Source organism: Ambystoma mexicanum, chromosome 2p, assembly GCF_040938575.1.
Source record: "Ambystoma mexicanum isolate Mex_15411 chromosome 2p, UKY_AmexF1_1, whole genome shotgun sequence".
NCBI classification, from domain to species: Eukaryota; Metazoa; Chordata; class Amphibia; order Caudata; family Ambystomatidae; genus Ambystoma; species Ambystoma mexicanum.
Window position 1 is genome coordinate 229,122,676 of NC_090923.1, and position 26,771 is coordinate 229,149,446.

General features: G+C 46.1%; 1 protein-coding gene across 7 annotated transcripts in view; it reads right to left on the reverse strand.

Moving 5' to 3' along the window:
* The window catches only part of ITPR1 (inositol 1,4,5-trisphosphate receptor type 1), a 3,145,915-nt gene that overhangs the window by 2,555,980 nt on the left and 563,164 nt on the right, over window positions 1-26,771 (reverse strand). For all 7 annotated transcript variants that reach the window (XM_069643506.1, XM_069643503.1, XM_069643505.1 and 4 more), the window contains exons 8-9: window positions 6,624-6,707; window positions 6,381-6,527 (exon numbers count right to left, since the gene is read on the reverse strand). In XM_069643506.1, coding sequence (XP_069499607.1) covers window positions 6,381-6,527; window positions 6,624-6,707 — 231 coding nt within the window. The remainder of the gene's footprint in view (window positions 1-6,380; window positions 6,528-6,623; window positions 6,708-26,771) is intronic.

Sequence of the window (26,771 nt, forward strand, 5' to 3'; positions counted from 1 at the left end):
ACCTGCCTTTCAATTATGTATCTTGTGAACCACTACGCATGGATTTGGTTGACAGTTCGATGATCAGCTGCTCAGTGGTGAGAGAGTGTAGCAAAAATGTTATTCTTCCCTTGTACGCTGGAAGTGACATTAGAAGAGCATCACATTGTGATCTTAAAATCCCCTTATCAGCTTCTCTTATTATAATTGCCAACATGCAAGTCTGCATGTATACAATTTTGCTTGCAATTACTTCAAACAGCCAACCCATGAGGTTGTCTTTTCCAGCATGAGCCAGCTTCCAGTACGGAGTCGTACAATTGAGCAGAACGCGTGCTCTAATCAGAAGATTACGCAAAATCCAAAGTAAACCATTTCAGGCACAGTGAAGGATAGGAGCCTTAATAGTTTCTTCAGAATCGGAATTTCCAATTTGGAAATAGTTTCTAAGCTTCCCAATGCCCATGCCTCAGCCGCATATATGCGAGTAAAGGCAACATTTTGGTTGAAGGAGTATCAATATCTCCAATGAGTAACCACTGTATGACACCAACGATCTGGGCCACTTACCTCTACTCTATCAAGTTAACTTGAGCCCTTAAGTTTTTATTCCAAAGTAACTGCCAAATATGTGTAATGACTGACTTCCTCAATAATCTCTCCATTCATCTTCCAATTAATTTTTGCAGCCCTTTTAGATTTATAGTCAAAGACCATGATTTTAGTTTTATATATGTTAAACTTTGAGTAGTCATCGAGACCATCCAAAGCAGCCTGTAGTCCTCCAGCGGTTAGGCCAAGAAGTAAAATATCAGATGGTCACATTCGAAATTTTGCAATCCTGTTTCTCTCTCCCGCTAACAGAATACCACTACACTCAAATAAAACACACACTACAAACCCACCTTCTGGACATGAGCAACATGCCCGAATACACCCCGATAGAACGCAACATAGTCCCTGAACAGATCAATCACAAAGTCACCTCAACCATGTACAATGCGATCACCTCCTTTGCCACAAAGGAATTAGTTAGCCTTAAGGCTAAATGGGAGCGGGATGTGGGAGCGTTACAATGAGACCCTTTCTTTAATACTGGAACCAGGATTCCGTCTTGCCAAGAGGGAGGTATGGACTGTGTGTATGGAATACAGTTGTATAGCTGGTGCAGAACAGTTGCCCATAAGAAGGTATCACGTCTTAGAATCAGATTACAAAGACCGTCGGGGCTGGAGCTCCAGAAGATTTGCTGGAATTAATCAATGTATCCAATTCTTCTCTTTCTTTGTGTAAGAACAATCCCCTAATGCTAAATCGACCTGTGGCTCTCCCAATGCTAATCCTCCTACTGCAGTTCTAATATAGGCAATCCAATCCGGCTCAGACACTTTAATATCCACGACGTGTATTTGATTCCCATTGATTATGTTCCAAAATTTGCAAGTGTTATTTAGGTCTTTCCACCGTTAACACTCAAAATAACGAAGTTTAAACCATCTGGCATATTTAGTCTTTAGTAACTTCCAGCTAATGGCATACTGTACGGGATCAGATTCCGAATCGGCCAAGCCCCTTAGCTCTTTATGATTAGCCTTTTTCTTTCTTGCATCTCTTTATCATATGCATACCAGTGTCTTTTACCTGACCCCTGGCCCTTCTGCTTTTACTCACTGTATTGTGACTAATCGACTCTCGAGTGGACAGTAAACACCTATCATACTTCATTAAATTGTGAACATTGAGCAGAGAGACAGACTTTAACTCAAATGTACACTAAACTAGTCCAAAATCCCTAAACACTTCCCGCCACAATGACAGCCATTTTATTTGAAGTCCAAATAATTTGACTGGACACAGTCAATCAAAAGGGTCCCCGAGTTATAATTTTGGGACTCGATGCCCTTGATATCAAGGCTGAGTACCATTGGGAAATGATAGCTCTCATTGCGCTGACATACACATTTCAACAACGAGAGAGGGACCATTAGCCACAAAAACGTAATCAATGATACTAGAGTGGTTAGTAGAAGTTGTGGCGAAATCGGGAGGACAATCAGAGGGTCTTGCACCATTAACATGCTGAACTCTTTTGAATAAAGCTGTACTGCCCAACCAACTCCTCGGGGACAAGAGCAATCCAGTCCAGATGTCGGTACTGCAGAGGAAAGAGAAGGATTATCAAAGTAAACATTTCTTGGAATCCTAGATTTAAAATCACTGCACACCAGAATTGGTAAAGCGGATGCCATTTTACTGAACAGGACCTCCCCATTCCTGCATCACCGTTACATGAGATCCTGTGTATGGTGGATCGTATACGTTAATAAGAACAATATAATTTCTCTTCCCTGCACCTTGGTAAGTCATTTTCCCTGCTAAAATATTAGGAGAGTCACAATGTTTGTCAGTCAGAACCAACTGTTTCTTAACACAATGCCAGGCTGCGCTTGCGTCTTCCAGCATTTACTTTTACCACCAATGTGGTATCGAACACCAACCGTCTATCACCATGGGTTCAACAAGCCATGTCTCCTGTAATGCCACTACACTAAAATTGTCAACATGGCCAAAAAGACCATCTTTGCTCGTACAAATGCTGGTGTCCTCTGGTGTTCCAGGACATCAACAGAAAAGGGAGGCTAGGAAGACTGCTGCTTGATCAAACGGACTATTTCAGCAAGCCATTCCCAATGGTGTGCTTCACCACTGTTAACCTTCTCACTTTTCACCTGGCCTAATGGGGTAGGATAATACTTTGCAATTCTGCCACCAATTCTGCCACCAATTCTGGAGTAACTGCTGGCCCAGTCATGTGAGTGAAGTGGGCCGACTACTCCATATGTTCCCACTCGTAAGGTCGGCTAAAACGTCCAGCTTTGCCCAAATTATCAACTCCTCTACATTTCACAATCGTACATTCATAACCCACTCTAAAGAATAATTGACAATCAGCAATGTAGTCAATCATAGCATCTTTATGAAAATAAGCTACTGATGCGACAAACCCTTCGTCGCATTGGTGAACAATTCGAATGACAAAGAGCAATGGAATGATTGAATGGAACACATTAATAACTTGTTAACGGTTCAGATATTCACACTGAATTTTGTGAGACTTAGTACTGATAATGCTTCACCATAGTGTCAAAAATGATCAGAAGAGTACAGCCCCTAATTGTGCTTCTACAGTCCCCGGCCTTTTATTGCTCCACTGCAGCAACTACCGTTATGGATGGGTGTTCAATGAAGATGCCTGCCTCTGTTTAAACTTCAACTGACTCTGCCATTTAACATTCCTCTACGGGAGCAAGCGTTGAAGTAGGAGGTTCAGCGGATATGGTAAACAAATCCCTAAGATTAAACATTAGGACTGCAGCTCGGCTGCATTTAGAGCTGCTAGCGGTCTCCCACAGTTGATTATGCTGTGCTTGATGCAGTTTCTTCCCAACAGCCGGTGAGCCGGCTGTTCTTGAGCCTTCTTTTGGTGCATTGCTCTTTGAGGAACAGTAACTGTTTTCACGTTGCTACAGTTAGGAGATTCACGCTCAGGCTTCACTATGAAGGTTTGTACAGCACAATTGGTCAGAAGAATGGCCCTGCACAAGTCCTGTTCAACCACGCAATTTGATTTGTCTTTCTCCCCTGCATGGGGAACACTGGTAAAACATAATCCGCAGAACTGTTGCCAGTTGGCTTAATCTGTGCATTGGCTAAAACTTGTCCAGCAGTTGGCTTATTTGAAATGACTACTTCCCTTTTGGGGCCTTTTGATATCTGTGTACATTATGGCTTGCAATATAAATCTGCGCTTTTTCCTGGCAAACCAAGGAAACAGACTAAACTGCTGGGATTGGATCAAGTGGAAGAGCAGGCAGCGCCACAGTTGATTGATTCAAAGAGGAAGAGCAGATCGCAGAGGCCAATTTAGAGGACATTGAGTGCTTACTCCAATCTTCTCTAGAGAGAGGGAATGGCCTTGAGGAGTAGTCTGCAATGCTGTCAAGGTTCCAGTATGATTATTAACGTATTCATGGTTTATTAATGGAGTAAAATGGCATCATCAGAGTCACCACTTGAATTACTTGTATTACTGGCCAGGGATAGGTTTAAGGGGTCAAATATTTTTGCTGAAGAATCAGGAGAGGAAATGCTGATGTTACTCAAAATCTCTTGGGTACCTATGTTGTTAAAGTTGGTACCCTCATTATACTCCATTATGGTGTGCTGTTCAGCCTGTGCATCAGAAATGGGAGCATGAAAAGAGGTAACTCAATGTGCGGCGAGGGCAAGATGGATATTTATGCCTTGGACTCCCGGGCTGTGGACTTGGATAGCTTCAGATGCCACAACTATCACACTGGATCCTGCTGGTGAAATATTAAGAACACAGTAAGTCCTAGTGCAGTAACACCCATTTGTCTGCTCAATCCACCCCCCGCACTCCACCCCAGTGAACGCTGTTATTTCGCTGGTCTCATTCTCATCTAGATAGAGGGCCTCCATAATATAAGCCCTCGCCAGCCCCATGCCAATGAAACCGCTTCAATCAGCTTAGACCCCAAACAGGGGGCTGACATGTCTAACTCCCCATTAATTCAGAGCTAAAATCACTTGATGCTGTATTTGCAATGCCATCAGGCATCCATCCCAGTTTTCACCTGAGTTTCCTTAGAACTGGGGTAGAAGTCAGTGATTTTTGTAGGAGATTTTGCCGGTTTCTCTGTGGGCTTCCCTCTGTGGAAGGACTTCCGTGGTCAGGATCTGCTTTTGATAAGAGAGCAGCCTTGTTTGGAACCACCTTTACCCCATCAGTTCCAGCCATGATAAGAGTCCTGGTTGGATTCACGGATGGTTTCAGACCAAATCACAATGTCGTTATCCAAATCTTCGCTTTCCGGAGTGAAATCGATGTTCAAGTTCTCAGGGACAGACTCATGGTTACAAAGGGTGGGTATTTGGTTGACACATATACTGGAACCAACCCGATCGTTAGATTTTATTGTTATGCTCATTGAGGCCAGTGCCGCAGTATTGCTGCGAGTCCTGATGGATTGATTAGCTGATTCTACTCTGTCAACTGCCATTGTAGCGCGCTTGATAGCTCGCTCTGCAATGGGGCCACTGCCCCAGAGCTTCGTGTTTCAAATACACAGCACAAAATCGCGGAAGCACTTTCACTGTTAAAACTCTTACTGCAATGAGTGTCAAAGTCTTGCGGCATGGTCTAACAGCTGGAATAGGATTCCCGCAGACATCGCAGTTACAGCTCCTAACTCCAAACACCAAACACTATGCTCGCTCCGCGTGGAGTGAAGCTTAAGAGTGGAAGTGCAGACAGTGGGTCACTCCCACCACAGTCGAAAGCAAGAAAATACTCCTTCCAAGTTTGCCAGTCGCCAGATAAATTAGCCAGGTAAAACACAATGCGCTGAGTCTAACCACCAAACACTCTGCTCACATCTCATCTCATTCTGCAACACAACTTGCATACAAAAACACTGGCCTCTAATGTACCCAGGAGACTCAAAATAAAGTTACATGAAATTGTTGGCTAGTGGTGCTATTACAAGCTGCAACTAGTTAGCTTGTCACTCATCTATATGCCCCTGTGAAAGATGCACCTGAAATTGAGTAGGGGGTGCTTTGAAGCTTCACAAGTCAAAACGCACAGTTCCCGCTATGCCAGATAAAGCACCAACATACCTGCACAGCTCACAGGTGTCCACCTTTTCCTGTGATTAACAAAACTCCCTGGGGAACTATAACAACCTGAACAAAGGTTTTAGGCACACAAGCCGCTCACATTGAAAATGCATTAACTGAATGAAGATTGAAAAATTAACTGTTGCACGAGTACCAAGGGAAGAAATACAGTAATTATCTATAGCATTAAAAATATACATGACTGAAAGCAAAATGTGCAGTTAGGAGATTTTTAGCATCCATCTGCTTCACTCCCCATAATTAACTGTGCATGTCCTGGAAGGAAGCAGAAAAGCCTTATAATCTCAGCACAAAATACAGAATGTTTGCAATTAACAAGAGTAGTGTTGAAAACCAAGCTCTATTTCTTCATGGAAAGCTAGGAGAGTGGTCAATTGCTTCTATATTAGAACAAGCACACTGTGGGGCAAGAAAACCAAGAGTGGGTAATTAGTCACTGCAGATCTACTTTAACCTCAGAGGTATTAATCTACTCAATTAGGGGCCTAAAGTTTCAGCAAGTATTATGATTGCGGAGCTTGGCGCATCCTTGGCTTGCATTTCTGCCTGGCACTGGTGGGTGGGGCGGGGGGGCGGAGGGTGTCTGATGGGGTAATGAAAACAAGTTAGGCGATTGCTGTTTTTTTTATTGGAAATTATTGACATTTTGCATTCTCAATTTGTATTCATGGTTTTACCTCGACCTCCCACAGTGCCTTTGAGCTGGTGGCTGATGTCGCAGACTGGCGCCCTGTTGTCCGCAGGAAGACGTGCTGTATCTTGCGATGCTCATCGCAGGTAAGGAACTTCTCCTGCTCTGCATGGAAGAGCCGCACTACGTCACCCTAGTAAATGAGGGAGAAATACAGGACATTGATTGGCAGCTCGAGATCACAAGGGATACACAATTAAGGAATGACAAATCAGCAGATGCACCATACCCCCTTCAGAATGTCATCTTTGTTGTCGCTCCACTTCATGAACAACACAATTTTCCAGCTGGTATTGCAGTTCACTGAATTCACCTGAATAAATGAAAGTAAAGGGTCAATATGTGGGATGCTAAACAAATAAGTAAATACTTTTTGCAGCAGTTTAGCAGGAAACACTAATGTTTCCCTGTTATATGTGGAATTAACTTATAGGGTATTGAGCCACGATTTGAAGGCACAAATGCTTCACCAGCTCACTGGAAAGGTCTGGTATGATTTGTGAGGAGCGCTCTTCTCTGAATTGGTGGCATCAGAACTACATTTGTTAAACAATATGGATGGAATGCAAGGTCACAACAACGTGCAGGAATAAAGTGTAGAAGGCAGTTTCATGCTGTGAGGTGTAAATAAAAGGGGGAATGAAAATGCTGAGTATATTATGAAGGTTCAACAATTGTACAATTAATCGATTAGCCTAACTTCTTAGAAACGTTGAGAAAATGTAGTAAATCTCCATCATCAACGTGGCATTGTAAAGCAGAAGGCCCAGTAATACCAGACTCTGGCCACTCTTGGAATGCACTTTCAACTTAGGTGTCAGAAACCACGTGAAGTGAAAAATTGACAAAATGACTGAAAAACCACCAAACTGAATGAAGTGCTACTATTCTGTGGCCCTAGTACATCCAACAGGTTGCCACTAATACATATACCCCACGTGACAGACGCAAGAAAATGTGCTTGGGTGGCTATGGCAGAGGTACATTGCAGATCTAAGAGGCAGAATAAGTTCAGCGGAATGTAGATACGTGTTTTTATTTAATGTGACATTTATAAATGGGATATAGAAGGAATGGTTACTGAGAGAAAGCAGGCGGGTATGGAGACTAACAAGATGGCCACTACTCTACAAAACAATGAGCAGATAAATCAGACATTTGTGCTTTAGAAAAACAATTAGAAAAGCGCAGGAATATAAATAAAAATAAAAGTACATTCGAACATTACAAAATCCTAAAATCCATGAGACAGGCATACTTAGACAAAGAACAGGTACATTTTTTTTTCTTGAAGATGTGCACATACATCCTCATTTGTGATTTATTACATGCATTAATCACCGTAATAGCATTTCTGATGATTATATCTGCTTATAGTGACATGCTGTGCATATAGTCCGTCATTAGTGGAAATCGCTGAGTATTGCATCATTCTTTTGAAGATCTAAAGGGGACGTCGACATGGGCGTGACAGTAACGCTATCCCTCAAGTGACGTGTAGTGTACCAAAATCCCTTGCGTGTCGAGGTCCCTCTGGTTGTGTTTTTTCTGCTGTGAGGAAGCCTTATAGTCAGCGTGAGCAAGTACAGAAGAGAGAAGGTGTAAGAGGTTTATGTTCCTTCTACTCCACAAGGGGAGGGAGGGTGGGCGTATGTGAAACTAAGCAGATACAATCATCAGAAATGCCATTATGGAGAGAAATGCTTGTCTTCTAATGCTTGTGAATCTGCTTAGAATCACATGTTGTGCATGGACTAGCGAGCAGTACCCAGAGATGGTGGTGGGATGTGTGAAGGAACAGTAGCAAAGAGATGTCTCTCCTGCAAAACAGACTTAGAGTGTGTATCTAGGCAGTAGTGTTGTGTAAAGGTGTGTACCGAACTCCAGGTTGCTGTTTTGCAAATGGAATCAGGAGGAGCATTGGCAATGAATGCTGTGATAGCCCCTGTGCCCCCGAGTAGAGTGTGCTCTAGGCGTGAAGGGTAAATCTCTCTTGGCAAGATTGTAACACAGTGGGATGCAGTTTACGATCCAATTGGAGATGGGCTTATTTAGAGACAAGGTCCCCTTATCTACCAGCTGCCACTGAAACAAAAAACTGGTTTGTTTTCCTTAGTGGCTTTGCTTTTTCCAGATAGTAAATAACCGCTCTCCTTAAAGCAAGTGTGTGGGGGCTTCTTTCCGGCACGTTAGCGAGATTATGGAAAACGGTGGGTAGTTCTATGGACTGGTTTACATGGAACTTCGAGATACATTTAGACGCAAAGCGAGGGTGTGTGCGCAAAGCCATGTTACCTTTGTGAATCGGGACGAATGTGTCCTGAACGGAAAGGGCCTGCAGTAAACTAACTGTACTTGTAGAGGTGATCGCCACCAGGAAGGCGGTCTTGTAGGTGACTGCTTTAAGGCTAGCCTTGTGCATTAGTTCAAAGGGAGGCCCCATTAGTCTGGTAGGTAAGAACAACATTTAGGTCCCACCTGGGAGCTGGGTTGGGAATAGGGGTATTAAGTCTCTTCCATAAAGGCTTTAATTACAGGAATTTTCCACCATTAAACCTTGCTCTGAGACGTGGTGTATGCCGAAAGCACAACTAAGTGGACCTTTAGAGAATTGAAAACCAATCCTGAATCTAACAGGTGGGTTAGGTACAGGACGATATCTTTAGGTGAGCATTCAATAGGATTGATGCCCTTTCCATTACACCAGATGAACTAAATGCTTCCATTTTCTGGAGTAGCAAGGTCAGGTGTTAGGTTTCCGTGCTGGTTAGGGAGAATTCTCAGAAATGTGCTAATTCCCTCCACCTTAAGAGACCCCCCCAGCAACTTTGCTTGATTTTGAGGACTTGATTTTTTTTAACCTTGAGAGAGTGACACTCTTTTTCCCACTCTCTCATGTATTTTAATGTGATTTTTGAACACCGTTTCTTTTGGTTGTGGAGTCTGACAAACTCCATAGGCGTCATCTTTTACATTGTGTCACAGAGCACCTTCAATGCAGTGACACAGGGAAGTCTTCCAGATTTCCCAAAGGTTTAAATACCTTCTCAGGGATAAACTATGGTTTCCCAGAGCAGTAAAGTGAAATTGACTTATAATAGGGTGTTGGAGGGGTTACTTAGTATCCCCTTTGTCTAGCTTCTCATGTCACAATGTTATGTTCCACTTTCCTCGATGAATGGCTGGTGGCAGTGGTTTACCTTTAACTACCATGGTGTGCATTTACCACGGGCTGCGTTCGCAGCTGCAGTAAAGCACCCAAGGGTGCCATTTTTGTCAAAATGGCCCGGTCGACTTTTTTTTCGCTAATTCTTTGTGGAAAGATCCTTCTTGAGATTTTCTATGCGCCCTAAACCAGGTTTGGTCCCTTTGTTCGCGAAGCCTTTGGCGGGTTCACGAGTGAAGCCCGCCTCTGGATTCAGGGTGTCTGGGGTGGGCAGGAAGTGAGGGAGGTGCCTGAAACGCCCTGTGCTTAGCCTCCTAGGATGCACAAATCTACTCTGTAGTGATTGGCTGGCTGACTGTCTGGCAAGGACAGCCACCCTGCTGGATGACTGACAGCTAGGCTGGAATGAATGGAAGAGAACTGACTAAAAGGCAAGGCTTTTGGCTTGGAAGGCATAGTCGAAACCTGGACGAATGAACTGAAGAAGAACTTGAAGAGGACACGATCTGCAACTCCTGGACCGTTAGTTTGCTCGGTGAAGCCCAGCTGCTGTGCTGAAACTCCAAATTCGTATCGACAGACGCCCCTGCAAGGACGACTTCTCCCCTTGAGTTGGTGGGACCAATCAACTCCAAAGTAAGCCACCTGGACATTTTCTTGGAGCTGGTTGACTTTCCACAGAGTTACTGCTGGAAACCAAAACACCAGGGAGAGGAACACCCGATTGTGTGCGTTGATTTTAAACTGGCAAAGAGCTCCAGGAAGATCCTCCGGTCTCCCAGGAAGCAGGACTGACGGCACCTATGCTCCCTCAACAGAGTGCAGGAACCCAGAAGGCAGAAAAGCCCATCTCGACAGCCAGGAACTGCAGTGTTGCCATCTGCGGTAGACGCGAGGAGCCGAACAACCACTTGTTTGAAGAATGCCGGTTGTGTGCGGTGACCGTCCCATTGCGGAGCAGGAGTCCCCAGAAGTACTCCCTTTTGTCCGCACGACTGAGGCCCAGGAAGAGTGAGAGCTGCTCAGGAACAGAAGTGATCTGCTGCACCTTTTCTTCAATACAAAGGTACTGTAGAAGTATGAGAGAATTTACCTCTTATTGTAGAGTTGCTTGCATCTTCTACTACTCACAAGTCTAACAGCTTGTGGCCCTACATTGATTCTTCTTTTTCTTCAAAGACTTCTAAAACATTGTGTAAAGACTTTTCTTACTTACCTGCCAAAGTACTTCAACTCATACAGACTTTTGGCCATAGACTTTGGCTTAGCCTGTTCCACTGAATCACACACACTGGTGATCTGAAAGTAATTGCCTGCTTAAAGAATATTTGTGGTCTCTTGTATGTTCTAATAACCTTTTTATTTGACAAACTCCTAAATGATCCTAAATACAACAGTGATATATTAATGTCCCCAGCAACCTAGCTATTGAAGTCACCTGAGGGTGTAGGTTGTGTCTGTGGGCCATCCCAAAAGGGTACTCCCTGACTTAGAGATATTAAGAGAGTGTATTTTGTGAAGTATATTTGAGTGTTACAGTTATATTGCTCCCTTCTGAAGAAGCCTTACCTAACGGACTGATAAATTGTTTATTCAAGAAACCTTGTGTGTAAGTGTTTAATTGAATACTTGTCACTGTGGATCTCTGTGCAACTCCCCTACAGCTCACATTGACCCCTCTTGAGATAAGCCTGGCTGCTGAAAACGCTACCAACCTGTGTAGTACAAGTTTATACCAAAGGTTGGGTTCCTATTGCCAGGAGGTCAGGGTTGTTGTAGTGCACCCAAAGGGTACTACATACAATCTTGCCTAACAGTGCTTCTCTGAGAATGTCCATGCATCTTTGAGGGAGCTGGAGGTGCCCAAACTCTATGACCTCAGGAAACAGGCTGCTAAGTTGAGAGTTTGAGGGCATGGATGTAGTGTTTCCCTCTAGTCCTGAGACAGCATGTTGAATGGACATAGCAGTTTCCTGAGAGGAGAGACTGACATTGACTTGAGATGGGAGAACCACGGCTGGCGGGGCCACCAGAATCATCCTGACTGGCTACTGGTGCATCTTGTGCACTATTCTGTTTAGCAGTAATCGGCGGTGGCGGGGTGAGTGTAGACAAATTTCCCGGACCATGTTATCCAAAGACTGTCCCCCTTGGAGCGGTTCTGAGGGTACCTGGAGGCGTAATCCGGGCATTGGGCGTTCAAGAGTGGCGAATGTCCTCCTGTAGCCGCCACTTGTGCTCTACGGGCAGGGGGAAGTCTTTGCCGAATACTTCCGCCAGAAGATTGACTTCCCCTGGAACATGTTGTGAAAGGAGGAGCATTTTGTGTTTGAGAGCCCACTTCCATATCTTCTGGGCCAGTTTGGACAGCAATAGAAAGTGAGTGCCCCCTTGCTTGTTTAAGTAATACATGGCCATAGTACTGTCTGTGAGCCCTAGAACTGTTTTCCCCTGGAGGTGTGTCTGGAAGGCCTTCAGGGCCTTTAACACTGCTAGCAATTACAACAGGTTTATGTGACTGGATGCTACCGCTGGGGACCACAAGCTGTGCACTGTCTATTGAAGTTAAGCCCCCCTGCCCCGTCAGAGATGCGCGTGTGGTGAGAGTGGCTACTACTGCGTGGGTGGTGAAGGTTTTCCCTTGACCACCACTGGAGAGAATAAACAAGGGCTGCTGAGACAACCACTAGATCGTCCCACTGCCCGCTGGCCTGACACCATTGGCTCGAGAGAGAAACTTGCATGGGGCGCATGCACAGACGAACGCGAGGAACTAGGTAGACGCAGGAAGCCATCATCCCCAACAGTCGCATGGCTTTGCATACTGTCACCTGGTGACTTGTTACATAGTGAGGGATCTGGAACAGCATGTTTTGAACCCTGTCGGAGGAAAAGACGAGGCCGTTTTTGGTCCGAATTAGAGACCCCAGAAACTGTTTGACTTGATTGGGGTTTAGACTGGATTTCTTCTCTTTGATGGAGAAACCGAGGTTGAAGAGAAGATCTATGGTCTTCTGGGTATTTGTTTGGCTTGTTTCGTACAAATTCTCTATTATGAGCCAGCCGTTGAGGTAAGGATAGACTGGGATAGGCTGCCTGCGCCAGTGAGCAGCTACTACCGCCAGTACCTTTGTGAATACCTGTTAGGCAGAATCCTGTGCAGTTCCATTAGGGAGCACTACAGAAGATTAAGACTACAGGTGAGAGCAATAAATCCCCTTTGGTATCAGTCTGTGCCACAAAGATTTAGTTGGTAGCTGTGGCTGAGCAGTCAGACTTATCTCAAGAGGGAGATGAGCAGTATTCAGGGTTTACACATTAGGCCTACAGTACTATGGGACAAGGAAACACTGACCAAAGCTTTGTATTAAAAAGTAGATATATATTTATTTTATACACTTCTAATAAAACACATGTATCACAGTCATCAAGCAAGTTAAATTAGGTCAAGGAAAAATATACACAATCCCAAGTTAAATTGTAGACCAAGTGAACCAGAGTGAAAACTGAGCAAAGTGACACGGCACAGTGAAAACCACACACAAGGGATGTTCTAACCATTTCTCACAAGGGAGGGAAAACACATGTTATTCAGAAATACCTTCCTTCACACCCTAGCAACACTTCCCATAAATTTGTGAACCAGTTTAAGCAAGACAGTGCATCAGTATAGACAATACTTAAATGAAAACCGAGCAAAATGGCATTTCACAAGGTTTAGAAAAGGGAAGGAAAGGGCAGTTGTAAGAAATAGGTGCACCACACAGTTCTAGATGAAAATCAATCTAAAGAAGGCAGATTTAACAAATGTAGCCAGAGTCAGTAGGCCTGTGCCAGAGTCAGTGGTACAGGGTAAGGGCCCAGGAGCAAAATGTTCTTGTAGCTGCAGTCAAGTCTTTGGTTAACGATTTTGAAAAGGTGGATGCAGACGATGAAAAGCCAGAGCATAAAGCTTTTTACAGTCCTTGTCCGGAGGGGCTTCTGCCGAGGACAGTGGAACTCCACCGTTTTCCTAATAGTAGTAACCACCAGGGAGTCCGGTATAGCATGATCCCTTATACAGAATGGGTCGGAAGGTGATGGGTGGAATACTTTTTCAACCCGGGGACCACCCGTTTGACAGACAGCGACTGTGAGGAAGGGACCAGGCGCCTCTTTATAGAGTTCAGTAAGGGGATGGCTTCTCCTTCTAGATATCCTCAACAAAGTCTGAATCTGGAGCTGCCTAAGTGTAGCAATCTGGAAATGATTGGTTACTCTTTTTAGAATATAGCACTGAACATCAGGTCATCAACAGGTGATGAATCCCTCTGTGGAGGTGAAGAAGGGGGAACTAGACAGATTATGTCCAGCTCAGGGGTATGTGCAGATGATAGCCAAAGGCCCCCCGATTCCCTGCCTGATCTTGATCCCAGTCTGGGTCTTGATCAGCTGTGTCTTGTGCAAAGGGATTAATGTGTTCATATGTATCTTCCTGTGTTGGGTCCTCTGGGACATCCAAGATATCCTCCTGGTTTCCGTGTGCAGAGATGGGGGATTTCTGCATTTTGTAAGGAATGGGGGAGGAGTCGTCGTCCTCCCTGGGTCTTTTGGGCGTAATGTACCCATCAGAAAAGTCAATAAACTAGCCCATTTTGCTCATGTATTATTTAAATAGAAGGCGGACTACTATTTAAATCTCACCCTAGTTCAAACAGAAGAGGCAGAAAGGTTTGGAGGTGGTAATGGTTGCACAGAAGGGAGTGAATTTCCCAATAAGGCCTTAGAGAGAGGCTGGGGGGCTTCAGAGTACTCCTCCCGACTAGAGGGGGTGCCCTTGTGCTCTGTGGCTGCCGAAAGGATAGTTTCAAGGCTTTCTCAGATTTTCAGCGGTTGAATCGAAGTTCTCGATGGCACCGTCGAGGTCGGTGACTCCAAGGCCTTAGGTGCTTGTGCACCCTTGGACGGTGTGTCCAGAGAAATGCTTAGGCTCAATGCCGCGAAAGCAGTTGCGTGGAGGGTGCCGAACCGTGAGGTTCGGAAGGCACTGTCGACATTTTTGGTGGCCCTGTTGGCATTGTGCCCTTCTTCGGTGACTCCGTCGAAGAGGGTTTATGGGTTGTGTGTTTTTGCATTTGTGGTGAGTGGGTGCCCTTGCCACCGGGGTATGAACTCCCTATAACAGAGCTGGTAGTCTGTCAATCAGGGCCCAGGATCCGCTGAGATGTCGATGGCTTCCAAATCGGAGACATGGCTGCCAACGGATTCGTTGTCCGAAGCGACAGCGCCAACAGGGGAATGGCTTTCAGACTGCATAGAGTAGGCCGCCCACCGGTTACTCCGCCTGGCGAAACGCATTCGGTCGAAAAAGTTTACAGGACTTGCAAGAGCGTGCGTCGTGGTCTCGAAGAAGACACGGTTTGCAACGGCGATGGGTGTCCTTCCAAGGAAACTTGCCGTTACACGACGGGCAACATTTAAAGGGCGTCCTCTCCGTAGCAGAGGGTATGGCAGCCATACCAAGAAGTAAAGAGGGGTAAAGGAAATGCATTCTTAGAGAGGAGTGAGCCCAGGGCCCCACTATCCCTACTGTAAGGGCCTGGCAGGAAGGCCGAGGCCATGCAGTTGACAGTCGAACAGTTGAACAGTCGCTGATTAGGTGTGGATGTCTTCGGTGAAGGAAACCCACGAGGCAGTCGTCGAGAAGATTAGTTGGGAGACAAGACGACCGGAGGTCATGGGGACAAAGTTAGCAATATTAAACTCTTGCGAGCCCCGCATACGCGACCAACTAGGTTGGCAGAAAAAACAATCTGAGGGACCTCGAAGCGTGAGGGATTTTGGGTACACCAGAGATCATGTTAGGGGACAGTGTTAGTGTCACACCCATGATCTTCGAAAGAAAGATGCAATACTCTGCGATTTCCACTAGATGTCAGACTATATGCAGAGCATGTGATTCTTAGCAGATTTACAAGCATCAACAGTTATCTGCACGCAACGACCATAACTTGTATCTAAATGCAGTTTACAAATACGGCAGAGAAAATGTTACTGAGCAAAGTATAGAGCGGAACCTGGTACATTACATACAGAGGAGAGTTGTTAATTTTTTGTGTTTATTAAACAGAACCTTCTCATTCTGCATTTGCCAAATTGTATCAGTAGCAGCTTTATTGTGATGGCCTATCATGTAGAGCTCCAATAAATTTAGATTTCATCCAAAGAATTCATAGAGTTAACCTAAAGCTTTTATGTGCACCTAATATGCTAATTCCAGTCCTCCGTTTTATATTGCCACATACCAAATGTAAAAACAAAGAGGTGATGCCTGAAAGGTTAAGAAGGAATCTAAACCTACTCCTCACTGATAAGGCCCAACAAGGCCGAAACATGTCTGGGGATGCTTGCTGTCTCGTGCAGAAGGGATGTGACCTAGCATTTCGGGCTGGACTGGTCTACCAGGCCTAGTTATTACCGCCATCAGTTGATCCTGAGGGACGCCTGTAAAATGCTAGAGGTCATGGAAAGTAAAAACTTGCATGACTCCTAGAACTTAAAGATAACGAGAAGGCCCAAACAGGGTCCTAAAAAACCCAGATATGGAAGGCCCATTTTACAGAGATTTACAAATCAGAGTGTGACATCAAGCTGGAGTGGATTGGGGTCATAACAATAAAGAGAGTGGGGTTAACATGGGACTCTGAAGAACTGTTAAAACAGGACATTACATAACTGCTAAAATGTCCAGTGCTATGCGGACAACACCCAACTCCCTGATCTCCGACTGCCAAATCTCAATTCAAAATTGGTGTGCCGCAAATGATCTTTGGTTAAACGCCAACAATACTGAGATCCTCCTCATTGGTACACCCTCCCCCCCACCCTTTTCCCCCTCACTCTCTGGCCAGCCTCCTTGGCCCTCCTCTTGCCCCTACCTGCGAAGCTAAGAACCTTGCGGTCATCTTCAACTCCAGACCTTCTCCGCACACATCTCTGACGTCTCCAAAAAGTAAAACTTCTTACTGCACCTCCTTAAAGGCACTCTTCTGTTCCTCTCCTTCCCTCAGAAGCTCCTTGTCTCCCAAGCTGATTCTCTCTAGGGTGGACTACTGCAACAGCCTCTTTCTAAATCTACCTGCCTCCACTCTCTGCCCTTTACAACTAATCCAGAACAAGACTTGTTCTTGACCCCAAGCCCTGGGATCGTATCTCCCCAGCTCTGAAATCCCTTCATTGGCTTGCTGTGGTTGCAAGGGTTGCATTTAAAACCCTTTGCACTGTCCACAAGGCTTTCTGGGGCATGGGTCCAAATTACCTTCAACTATCTCTCCATAAATACCTACCCTCTAGAGCCCTTCACTCCTCTACCTCCAACTCCCTCAGGGTCAGTGGTTTGCAAAGAATCGAGCTGGTGGAAGATCTCCGTCTTCGGCGGGGGCCTCCCTCTGGAACTGCCTACCTGCCACCTTGAAACTTGAGGAGAACCATCTACGGTTCCGGAAGCTCCTCAAGACCTTCCGCTTCACCTCTGCTTTTCCCCTCTTCTCCCCTGCTGATCTGCTTTCTCTCTCGGCAATGCTGCACCTGGCCACCCTCTGCCCTTCGGGCCCAGGTACCTGCTCACCCTGCCACCCTCCAGCACTTCGTCCTGGCCACCCCTTGCACTGGGGCCTGTATCTGTACCCATACAGCCCCCCCCACTCTATTTCTGCACTTATCAGATACTCCCTATCTGACTAACCTTGCATTTGGCCACTCACAGGCTGCACTACCACTGTTTTGGATCACCTTATTTATTTATTTATTATTTATCTTGTCCTCTCTTATGCTCTGCACTTTCCAATTTCTCCCCCCTCCCATGCACTTTCCCCCTTTACCCTTCCCCATACACTTGCACATTCTCAATGTCACTGGGCCTAGTAAAATTGCTGTTTTTGTTTTCTCCTGTTTCCCCTCCCTTTGCCTGGTCGCGCTCTGAAACACCTGTGTACGAGCGCAATATAAATAAAATATATCATATCTCCGGAGCCATAGATTTGTTTTTTTTACTCCTAGAGATCAGCATCTCTAGGAGTAAAAAAAAAAAATCTATGGCTCCGGAGCCAGAAGGCCTAGTGATGTGTACTCTTAAAAACAATCCTGAAATTTGGGCAGGTGTCCTAGACAGTACTTTTAGGACTAGAGTCAGGGAGAAAATGGTCCCAGAGACCTTCCCAACAGCAATTGTGGTTCCTGTTATTAAAAAGGGCTCCCGTTTGAGCACTTACATGCCGTTATCCCTTTAGGATTGCCGAGCAAAGAAATTCACTGGCCTAGTCCTCAGACCTGCGAAACTGAGCTAAAGAGAACGGAAGGATGGATCTTTTCCAAACAGAGCTTTCCCGGGGAGTAGGCACCAAGATGAACAGCTTTGAGTTGGAAATGCTAAAAAAGGGGGCACGAAAAAAATGTCTCTCTCCATGTCGCCTTTATAGATTTCTCCATGGCTTTCGACACGGTTCCAAGGATTCCAGGTTATGGGCCAAACTACACAAATAGGGTTGTCCTCCCGGCCAACTGGTTATCTTAATAGCCCTACACACGGACACTTCTGTGTGCCTGCAATTATACAGAGGACAGATTAACCACTGCAATTCACACGGCAAGAGGCCTGAAGCAATGCTGCTTATTGGTGCAGATTTTATTTATTCTCTTGCTGTCCGATTTGGGTGCCGCCTTCCTAAGTGCCAAATTCTTTCCTCCAAAATTAATTGTCATAACAATTAATTATTATACGCTGACGACCTGATCTTAATGAACCATACGCCCATCGGGTTGCATCAGTTAAACACATTGGAGACGTACACCTCAAAGAATAATTTAACGATCAGCGTCCCCATATCAAAATTCCTCAGCATGCTAAAGGGCCCAGGAAAGGCAGGAGGACAATTCAAGTGGTTCATTGGTGGGAAACACCTAGAGAAGGCGGACTACTTTGTATATTTGGGTTTCTCAATCTTCCAAAATGACAATAGAGCCAGACAGTTCGCCGTAAAGAAACCAAGGATCACAGAGTTGGCCACACAGGCAGTCTGTTTAAAAAATGTGGGTTCTTGTTGATTATCCCTGTTGATTCATTTCACTGTAAAAAGGTTGTACCGGTGATGACCTATGGTGCAGAGACTACATTCTCCTCCCTTAGAGAGCAATGGAAGGAGCAATGGTCCAAGATTGGAGGAATATTTTAGAAGAGAACTTTAAAGTTGCCAGCCAGCATACCAGTTTTAAGGTACGAACTAGGTCTGACTTCACTAGAAGCGTTGGAGGAATGGGAAAACCTAAACTTCTTGCGAAAGACTTACCAGGTGGAAGATGGTTCAAGTGGGTGATTTATTTTTTGTTGATTTTTTTTTATTGAGCATCTTCTTAGCATACAAATTTCTATCGTCTCATACATATATTCACATTGCATTGGCATCAAAACAGAAAACAGATTTTGAAATGCTTTTTTTTAAAACTAGAACTCCCACCCCCCCCCCTTGAAACAAAACAAGTTTCGAGTGTTAGTCATTGGGGTGGTTCCATTCACTTCTTTGGGGTATCGCATCGTGAACTCATCTCAAGTCATTTATAGGCCTCGAGGAAGGGGGCGCACTCCATTTCCCTACTCGGGGTGAGATCATGGAGGACTCCTGTATGTTCTCATCTTGAACTTTGGCTTTCCGGGCCAAGGTTGATTCTGATGGAAGGACCTCTGACTTCCACCTTATGGTGATACAGGCCCTTGCTGCTAGTAGTAAAAAGTGTGCCATATGGGGGACCCGCTTCCAACGATCCTCCTGTTGCTCTAAGCCAAATAGTACCAGTCTAGGGTCTCGCACTCGGGATATTCCATCCACCTTTCTAATCCAGGCTAGCACCTCTTTCCAATTTGCTGGGGCTTTCGGGCAAGGCCACCACATGTGCCAATAGTCAGCCTGGGCACTGCATTATCTCCAGCATTGGAGTCTTTTAGTGTCAAATTGCCACCTATGCAGCAATTTTTTCCAGTGCAGTTTATATTGTGCTAAGATTGATGTTTTATATGCTGATCTACACATTTGGGAGCATAGGCGGTCTGACATCATTGGGCCCATGTCCTTTTCCTCATCTTTTTTTAAGGCTGTTGATTTGGTTTCCTCTTGCTTTTAGGAGGGTTGCATATATCTGTGAGATGAGGCCCTCGCTTAGTATTTTTTCCCAAGGTGGTGAGCTCTCTGGAGTTTCTCCATCCACTTTGAGGATGTTAGCGCTCCTTTTAGTTGACAGAACAAACACTTCCACAGGCCTGGTTTGCAGGTCGGACTCCAAGTCTTGGAGTGTTATACAACCATTTGCTTTAATAATTTGCCCTACTCTTTCCAGCCCTGCCTTTTACCATCTCGGGTAGCGCTGGGGGTCTAGGATTTTGTTTCTTATAGGGGGAGCCCATGCACAATTAATGGGGGCTAGTAACGTTGTGAGTCCTTTCTTTTCTCCCTTGCTCCACCACAGCTGCAGGAGTGCTCCCATCGCAAATTGATTAATTATGCTATTGGGGAAGGATTTCCTTGGAGCTCAAAGACATTCTCTGAGCATCACTGGCCGTAGTAGATGGTTTTTCGATAGCAACTCACTGTTTTAGTTTCAGGTGCGGCACTATGGCCCTAAACTGGGCTGCTCGGTAGTATGTGTACATATCCGGAAGTCCTGTTCCTCCTTTGGTTGGATTAGGGTGCTATAGGCTATATGCTGTTTCTCCCCAGCCAGGATATTGTTAGCTTGGCCAATCTTTCCAGGCCCTTGCCTATTTCTACTAATAGCGGGGGGAGGTTTGCCTCATAACTTCTCTGTCACTTTTGTGACGTTAATTCCTAGGTATTTTAGGATTTGGTATGTCGTCGGTATTCCCCCTGTAGTCTCATTTATAGGATCTGGGTGGTCCGCTGCCTTGTTTGCATTGATTTTTCCGCGTTAACTTTAAGTCCAGCTCAATTGACTAGTTCTTGTATTGTCTGTAGCACTCTTGGTATGGCGGTCTGGGGGTCTGCTAGGTACAGGAGTACGTCATCGGCAAACATGGCGAGCTTGTATTCCGTTTCACCCACCCTAATCCCCTTAATTGTGTTATCTTTCCTAATAATGTTGCCTAGTGGCTCAATAGATCGGGCATAAATTAGCGGCGACAGGTGGCACCCCTGCCTGGTTCCCCTAGACATCTCAAACACCCCTGAGAGCTTGTTGTAAACCGCCACTTTCCCTTTCGGGTTCTATATAGAGCCTGTATCCTGTGTATGAATCGATCACCAAATCCCATGTTCTTTAGTATGGCCCAGAGGAATCCCCACTCCACCCTATCAAAAGCTTTCTCTGAGTCCATGCTGAGGAGTGCTTGGTCCCCAACCAGTCCCCCTGGATTGCTCCATGATGCCCAAAGTTTTGCGCATGGCGTCCGACCCTTGTCTGCTTTTTATGAAGCCCACCTGATCCCGGTGGATCAGGCGGGGCATTATCTCCTCCATGCGTGTGGCTAGGACTCTCGTATACACTTTGGTGTCTACTTTCAACAGTGAGATAGGCCGGTAGGACTTGCAGCATGCAGGGTCTTTTCCTGCCTTGGGGATTACTATGTGCACTGCTTAGAATGACAGGAGCCTGGCCAGACTCGTGTATGTAATTAAATAGGTTAGCTAGGTGAGGGGACAGGGTTTCAGTATATTGTTTATAGAATCCTATGCCTTAGCCTTCTTCTCCGGAGACCCGTGTCTCGGGGTTATGGCGGAGCCCAGGAGGGCCTGTTCTGTGCATTTTACGGGTGTTAGTCCCGCCCTCTCAATATATACTCCCATCTCTTTTTCAGCCCGATTTCCCTCTGTGGTGTATAGGTTTTAGTATTTTCTCCCCACCTTGCCCCTTTTCCGCCTATGCGGTAGCTCCTCTACCAAGCTTTTCAGGACTTGTTTTGCTTCCTCGGGTGTGGTTAGCCTGTAGTCCTCTGCCTTGAATTCAAAGGTTAGGTCAAAGGGGTAGCCCCATATTTATCGGACAGCCTGTTCTGTGAGCCACAGGATGAGTGGCCTACATGCCCTTCTCCTTCCCAGTGTGAAGCTTGATAAGTCTTGGAATATTTTTATTTTTGAACCTTGGAACTCAATATCTTGTCTCTGCTTTGCTTTGATGATAATTCCTGTCTTCTCTTTGTAGCTAAGAATTTTCACCACGATTGAGCGGGGTCCTCCTCCAAAGGCTCTACCCGCCCTGTGGACACACTCAATTTGCACTTTTCTGCCACCTTCCTCTTCGAATAGGTGGTTTATTATGTCCTGGACCTTTCTCTCGACTCGCCGAGCCCTCTGGGTGGAAGCCTGCAACATGGTTCCTAAGGGAGTCTTTTTTAATTCCGGGTGGGGGAGGCAAGGGGATGGTTGGTTGCTCCCAAGGCGGGCGAGAAGTGGTCCCCTTTCCCTTGTCTGTTTTCCCGTGGCGCGGGGCTTTGATGGATGTCCAATTCCCCCTTTGCTCATTCTGGTCGTGCAGTTCTTAAAGGTTTTGCTGGGGAGTCGCCTGGGCTCAGGGTCCCTTTTTGCCATCTCTTCAAGAGTCAACTGGTTTCATCATACCAATTATGTCCTTCCTTGCTGGGTCTTCGACTCCCCCATCCACCACCATATGGTCCCCTTGCTGTTTAGCTTTGTCCTCCCCTTGTTGCTGTGAGTTGCCCTTTACTTCTGCTGCGTGTCTTGTGTAGCGAGCCTTGCCGTTTTAATCCCAGTTTGGTATTGGCTGAGGCCCCCTCTCGCATTGTCAGCGATCTCTCCCTCTATGTAGCATGGGAGATCAGTGATCAGGGCTTATCTCACATCGATTTCATCTTCCATTGTCCCTCTCGCCTCTTCCTCTACTGCGGTCGCACGCCAAGGGGTCCTTCTCCCAGACCCTCAATATTGAGTTCCCTCGTTGGGCTTCCGGTCCATCTCTCCCGGGCCGGGGCCTCGACCAGGACCTCCTGGTGTAGCTGCAACTCGGGGGTGGATTTCTCGAGTGCTGTATCACTGCTGCAAGGCCGGCCACAAACGGGTCAGCATCTCATAGTTCTTTTTTTAAAATAAATGTTATTTGCTGCTTGCTCTGGCGTTCTAGAGGGTGCCAGTGTCCGTTACTTGTGGCCTTCCCGCTCCTCAAAGGTAACTTCCCCTACTTATCGGGGGGTCCATTTCTGGGTTCTGCAGAATCACGCCTCTGCTCTGTTGGTTAGGCGCCAGCTCCTCGGTGCCTCGCAGTTGGGGACCCCGTGGGTGACAGGTGTCTCCCCTTACTTGAACACTGCCCCAGTCCGTAACAGCCTTCTCCGTATTTGCCCCTCATTAATCGGGTCCGCTGGGGGTTCTGCTCCTCCGTTGGATCACCAGCATTGGGGTCCTGTTTGAGTTGCACCTGTCTCCTGGATCGGGAGCTCAGAGGGGTGGTCTACCCCAGTGTGTGAGCCGGCCTACGCCCGCTTGCAGACTTCTTTCTTGCTCGGGGTTCCTACCTGTGCAGTCTGGGTTTCCAGCAATTCAACCCTCCGGCTGCTCCGATATACTCAGGGGTTTAGGAGCACGTCTCCGGGGTCCAGGTTGCCCCTCGGAGAGGAGTACTTGCCTGTTTGTCGTGGCTCCCCAATGCCACGTTCCGCCACTTTCAGTATGGCATTTATCATCACTTGGTCGCCATTTTCAGAGCACCGTGGGGGGATGGGCGCCTCTTCCTCTTGGCTATCTTCACCTTAAACCGAGTTTTTTTTTTTTTTAACACTTCCACCTTTTCATGTGTTTCCCCACATCAATATTATGCTTTTTTTGCAAAATAGATTTTTGGATAAGCTCTTTATCATCTCGTTCATTCCCTCAGAGCGAGGAGCCGAGCTTCAGGCAGCCATTGTCTTCTGCGCCCCCTGGTGGTCTCCAAGTTGGGTGATTTTAAAGCGTGGTCTAAAGTCAAAGCCTCCACCCTCAGACTGGCACCTACAGTGCCTTGAAACACTAAGTGCCATTGATTCCTCGGTGGAGCACCTCTTAACCAACCCATTGAAAGTGAAAAGGAGTATGGGAATCTGATTGGATTGAGACAATTGGAAGGCGTTAGGAAGTACAATCTATTTTCGGGGTTGCTTTTAGATGTTGGACCCTACAACACATTGCCACATTAATTGAGGAAATGTCCAGGGTTATACTGGCGTGGGCAGTGTCTATGCTTTCAGTTGAACTTGTTTCCACCAATGGAATCTTGGGGGTCCGTAGTGTAATTTCCCGCAACTCAAGGTGTTGTAGATGTTGTAAAAGGGCAAACTCTAAATTGATACCATAAACCACCTGACGCTTGATTGACCTGAACTGACCATTCAAGGTCTGACCCACTTTTTGCACCTTTTAAAAGATTTTAAGGAGGTACACCCAGGTTGGGTATGGCAGCACATTTTCACTGATAAATCTTTTAAATGGTCGTGGACTACCATATGTTTTATAAACGAGGTTTTAAAGCCTGGTTAATATGTGACTGACTAACGAGGAACATTAATCTATCGGATTTTCTCTAACTGGAAGTCTATTACCTAACATCAATTATTTTAACACATTGGTAGCAATGATGAGATATCGATGTGATGTAAAGCTGAAGTTAAAGTGTTTTCCTAATATGTTTTAACTATGTCTTAACTTGTTCTTTCTACTGTGATGTTTTTAACGTGTATTGTGTTTAGCATGTAAAAAGTTCCTTGTGAAATATAACACATTCAATAAATAAATAAAATAAACCTATCCCATTCATTGAAACTCTATAAAACGTATGTATTGCCAGTAATATATGTCCAAGACAAATTAAGTATCAATTTTACTATGCCTTATCACAAAGCAGATTATGTCCAATATGTCACATGACTGAATCAGGATTAAAGTACAGATGTACATCCACTCCAAAAATGATTCTGAGCAATTCTAATGTGGTCTCTACTGGGAAGATAAGCGGTCAACATTCTCCGATTTTAGGGGACAGGCATCAACTGCAATGTCCTGAAAAAGTACAAGGATCTCTTCACGCTAGTTGTGTTATTTCCATTCTTCTAGTCAGAAGGCAGTATCACAGTTTAAATGGACAGGCCTGCTGCCCATGTGTCTTGCTTCAGAAAGGAAACAGCACGTGTGAGGCACATTCCTAACGGAGTACATTATTTACAGGAAGGAAAACTGCACTATTGATCACAAAAGAACTTAAAATAGAATCTGATTAAGCTAGAAACAGTGAGCTTCTTACAATGGGTGAGTTTGAGCAACATTCTGACCAGGTTGTGGAGGGGAGTAAGTGGAACAGTTACCAGGGGTAATATATGGACATTGGACATTTTTAAGTGCAGGTAGGCGGTGCAGCCAGCTGTGTTAGGGATGTGACCATGACCATTATGTTTGAGTTGGCCATGCAGAACCTGCCATAGGTGTTGCCTTCTCTAGGTTCATGAAACGGGCGACTTCTAGCCTATATAACCAACCCTTCGCCACAGGAGCCTTCCCCTACCCCCTGAAGCACTCCCCTGTGCACCCACTTCTTAAGAAACCCTCTGCCGACCCGTCTTGCCCGGCCAACTACCGTCCAATCTCCATCACTGCTTTCCTGGGCAAACTTCTGGAAAAGCTGGCCATCTCCCAGCTTACACTGAATCTGTTGGTTGTCTCCATGACCATCAGTCTGGCTTTCGAGCTGCCAGAAGCACGGAAACTTCTCTCCTGAACATCCGTAAAGACCTGCTCTCCAACCTTGCCTCCAACACCCCCTGTGTCCTGATCTTACTTGATCTCTCTGCTGCCTTTGATACGGTCAACCATGCCATCCTGCTCAATGGTCTCTGTGATAACCTGGGCATCACTGGTCGGGCCCTGGCGTGGCTGACTTCTTTCCTCTCTGACCGACCCTCAGGTTCAACTTGGGTCCTTCCTCTCCTCTATCTCTACCTGTGATGTTCCCCAGGGGTCTAACCTCTCTCCTTGGTAGTTTAACCAATACCTGGCACTTCATGCCCACCGCATTGCAGCGCACTGCCCCAGCTTCCAGTGATATGCGAATGACACTCAGCTCATTTTCAGGCTACCCTCAGGAACCTCTTCTCCCTCTCCATCTCCGACTGCCTATCGTCATCCAGGAGTGCTGTACGGCCAACGATCTCTGCCTTAATAACAGTAAGACTGAGATTCTCCTCATCGGCACAGCCGCACCCTGCTTTCCTGTCTCTCTCTGGCTGGCCTTTCTTGGCCCTCTTCCTGCATCCACCTGCGAGGCCAAAAACCTTGGGGTTATCTTCGACTCCACACTCTCCTCACATCTGACGTCTCTAAGAAGTCACACTACCAGCTACACCTCCTCATAGGTATTCTTCCTTTCCTCTCTTTAGCCCAGAAGCTCACTGTCTCCAGGGCTCTAGTTCTCCCTAGGCTTGACTACTGCAACAGCCTCTTTCTAAATCTGCCTGCCTCTACTCTCTGCAACTTATTCAGAACAGGACTGCAAGACTTCTTGGCCTCAAGCCCAGGGATCGTATCTCTCCAGGACGGAAATCCCTGCACTGGCTCCCAGTGGCTGCGAGGATTAAGTTCAAAACCCTCTGCTTGTCCACAAGGCCTTCTGGGGCCTCAATATCGTCCTAAATATCTTCCTTCTAGAGCGATTCGCTCATCCGCCTCCAATTCCCTCAGGGTCAGTTACTTCTCCAAGCAACGAGTTGGCGCTAGATCTCGGGTGGGGCCGCCCTCTGGAACATCCCTGCCTCACTGAAACTTGAGGAGAACCATCTCCGGTTCCGGAAGCACCACAAAACCTTTCTCTTTGCTTCTGCTTTTTCTCCTCTTCTCCCCTGCTGAACCCCTGGCTGAAACTGCACTGGTTAGCTGGGCGACCGCTGATCTCGGGCCCAGGACCCCTCCACAGCCAGTCGCACACCTGCACTGCCTTCCTGGCAACCCCTGCTCTGGACTGTCACTGTATCCCTTCAGTCCCTCTACCAGCACTTGACACCTAATATCTGCACTTGCCCTTGCCCTTGCTACCAGCTGGCCATACTTGCTATGTTATTAGTCTATTATCCCACGTACTGCACTCTCCCCTCCCACGAGCTGAATGACACCAGGCCTAGTATGATCGCTGTTTGTCTTCCCTCTGATCCCGCTCCCTTGCCTCATCATGCCTTGAAACACTTGTGTATAGGTGTGT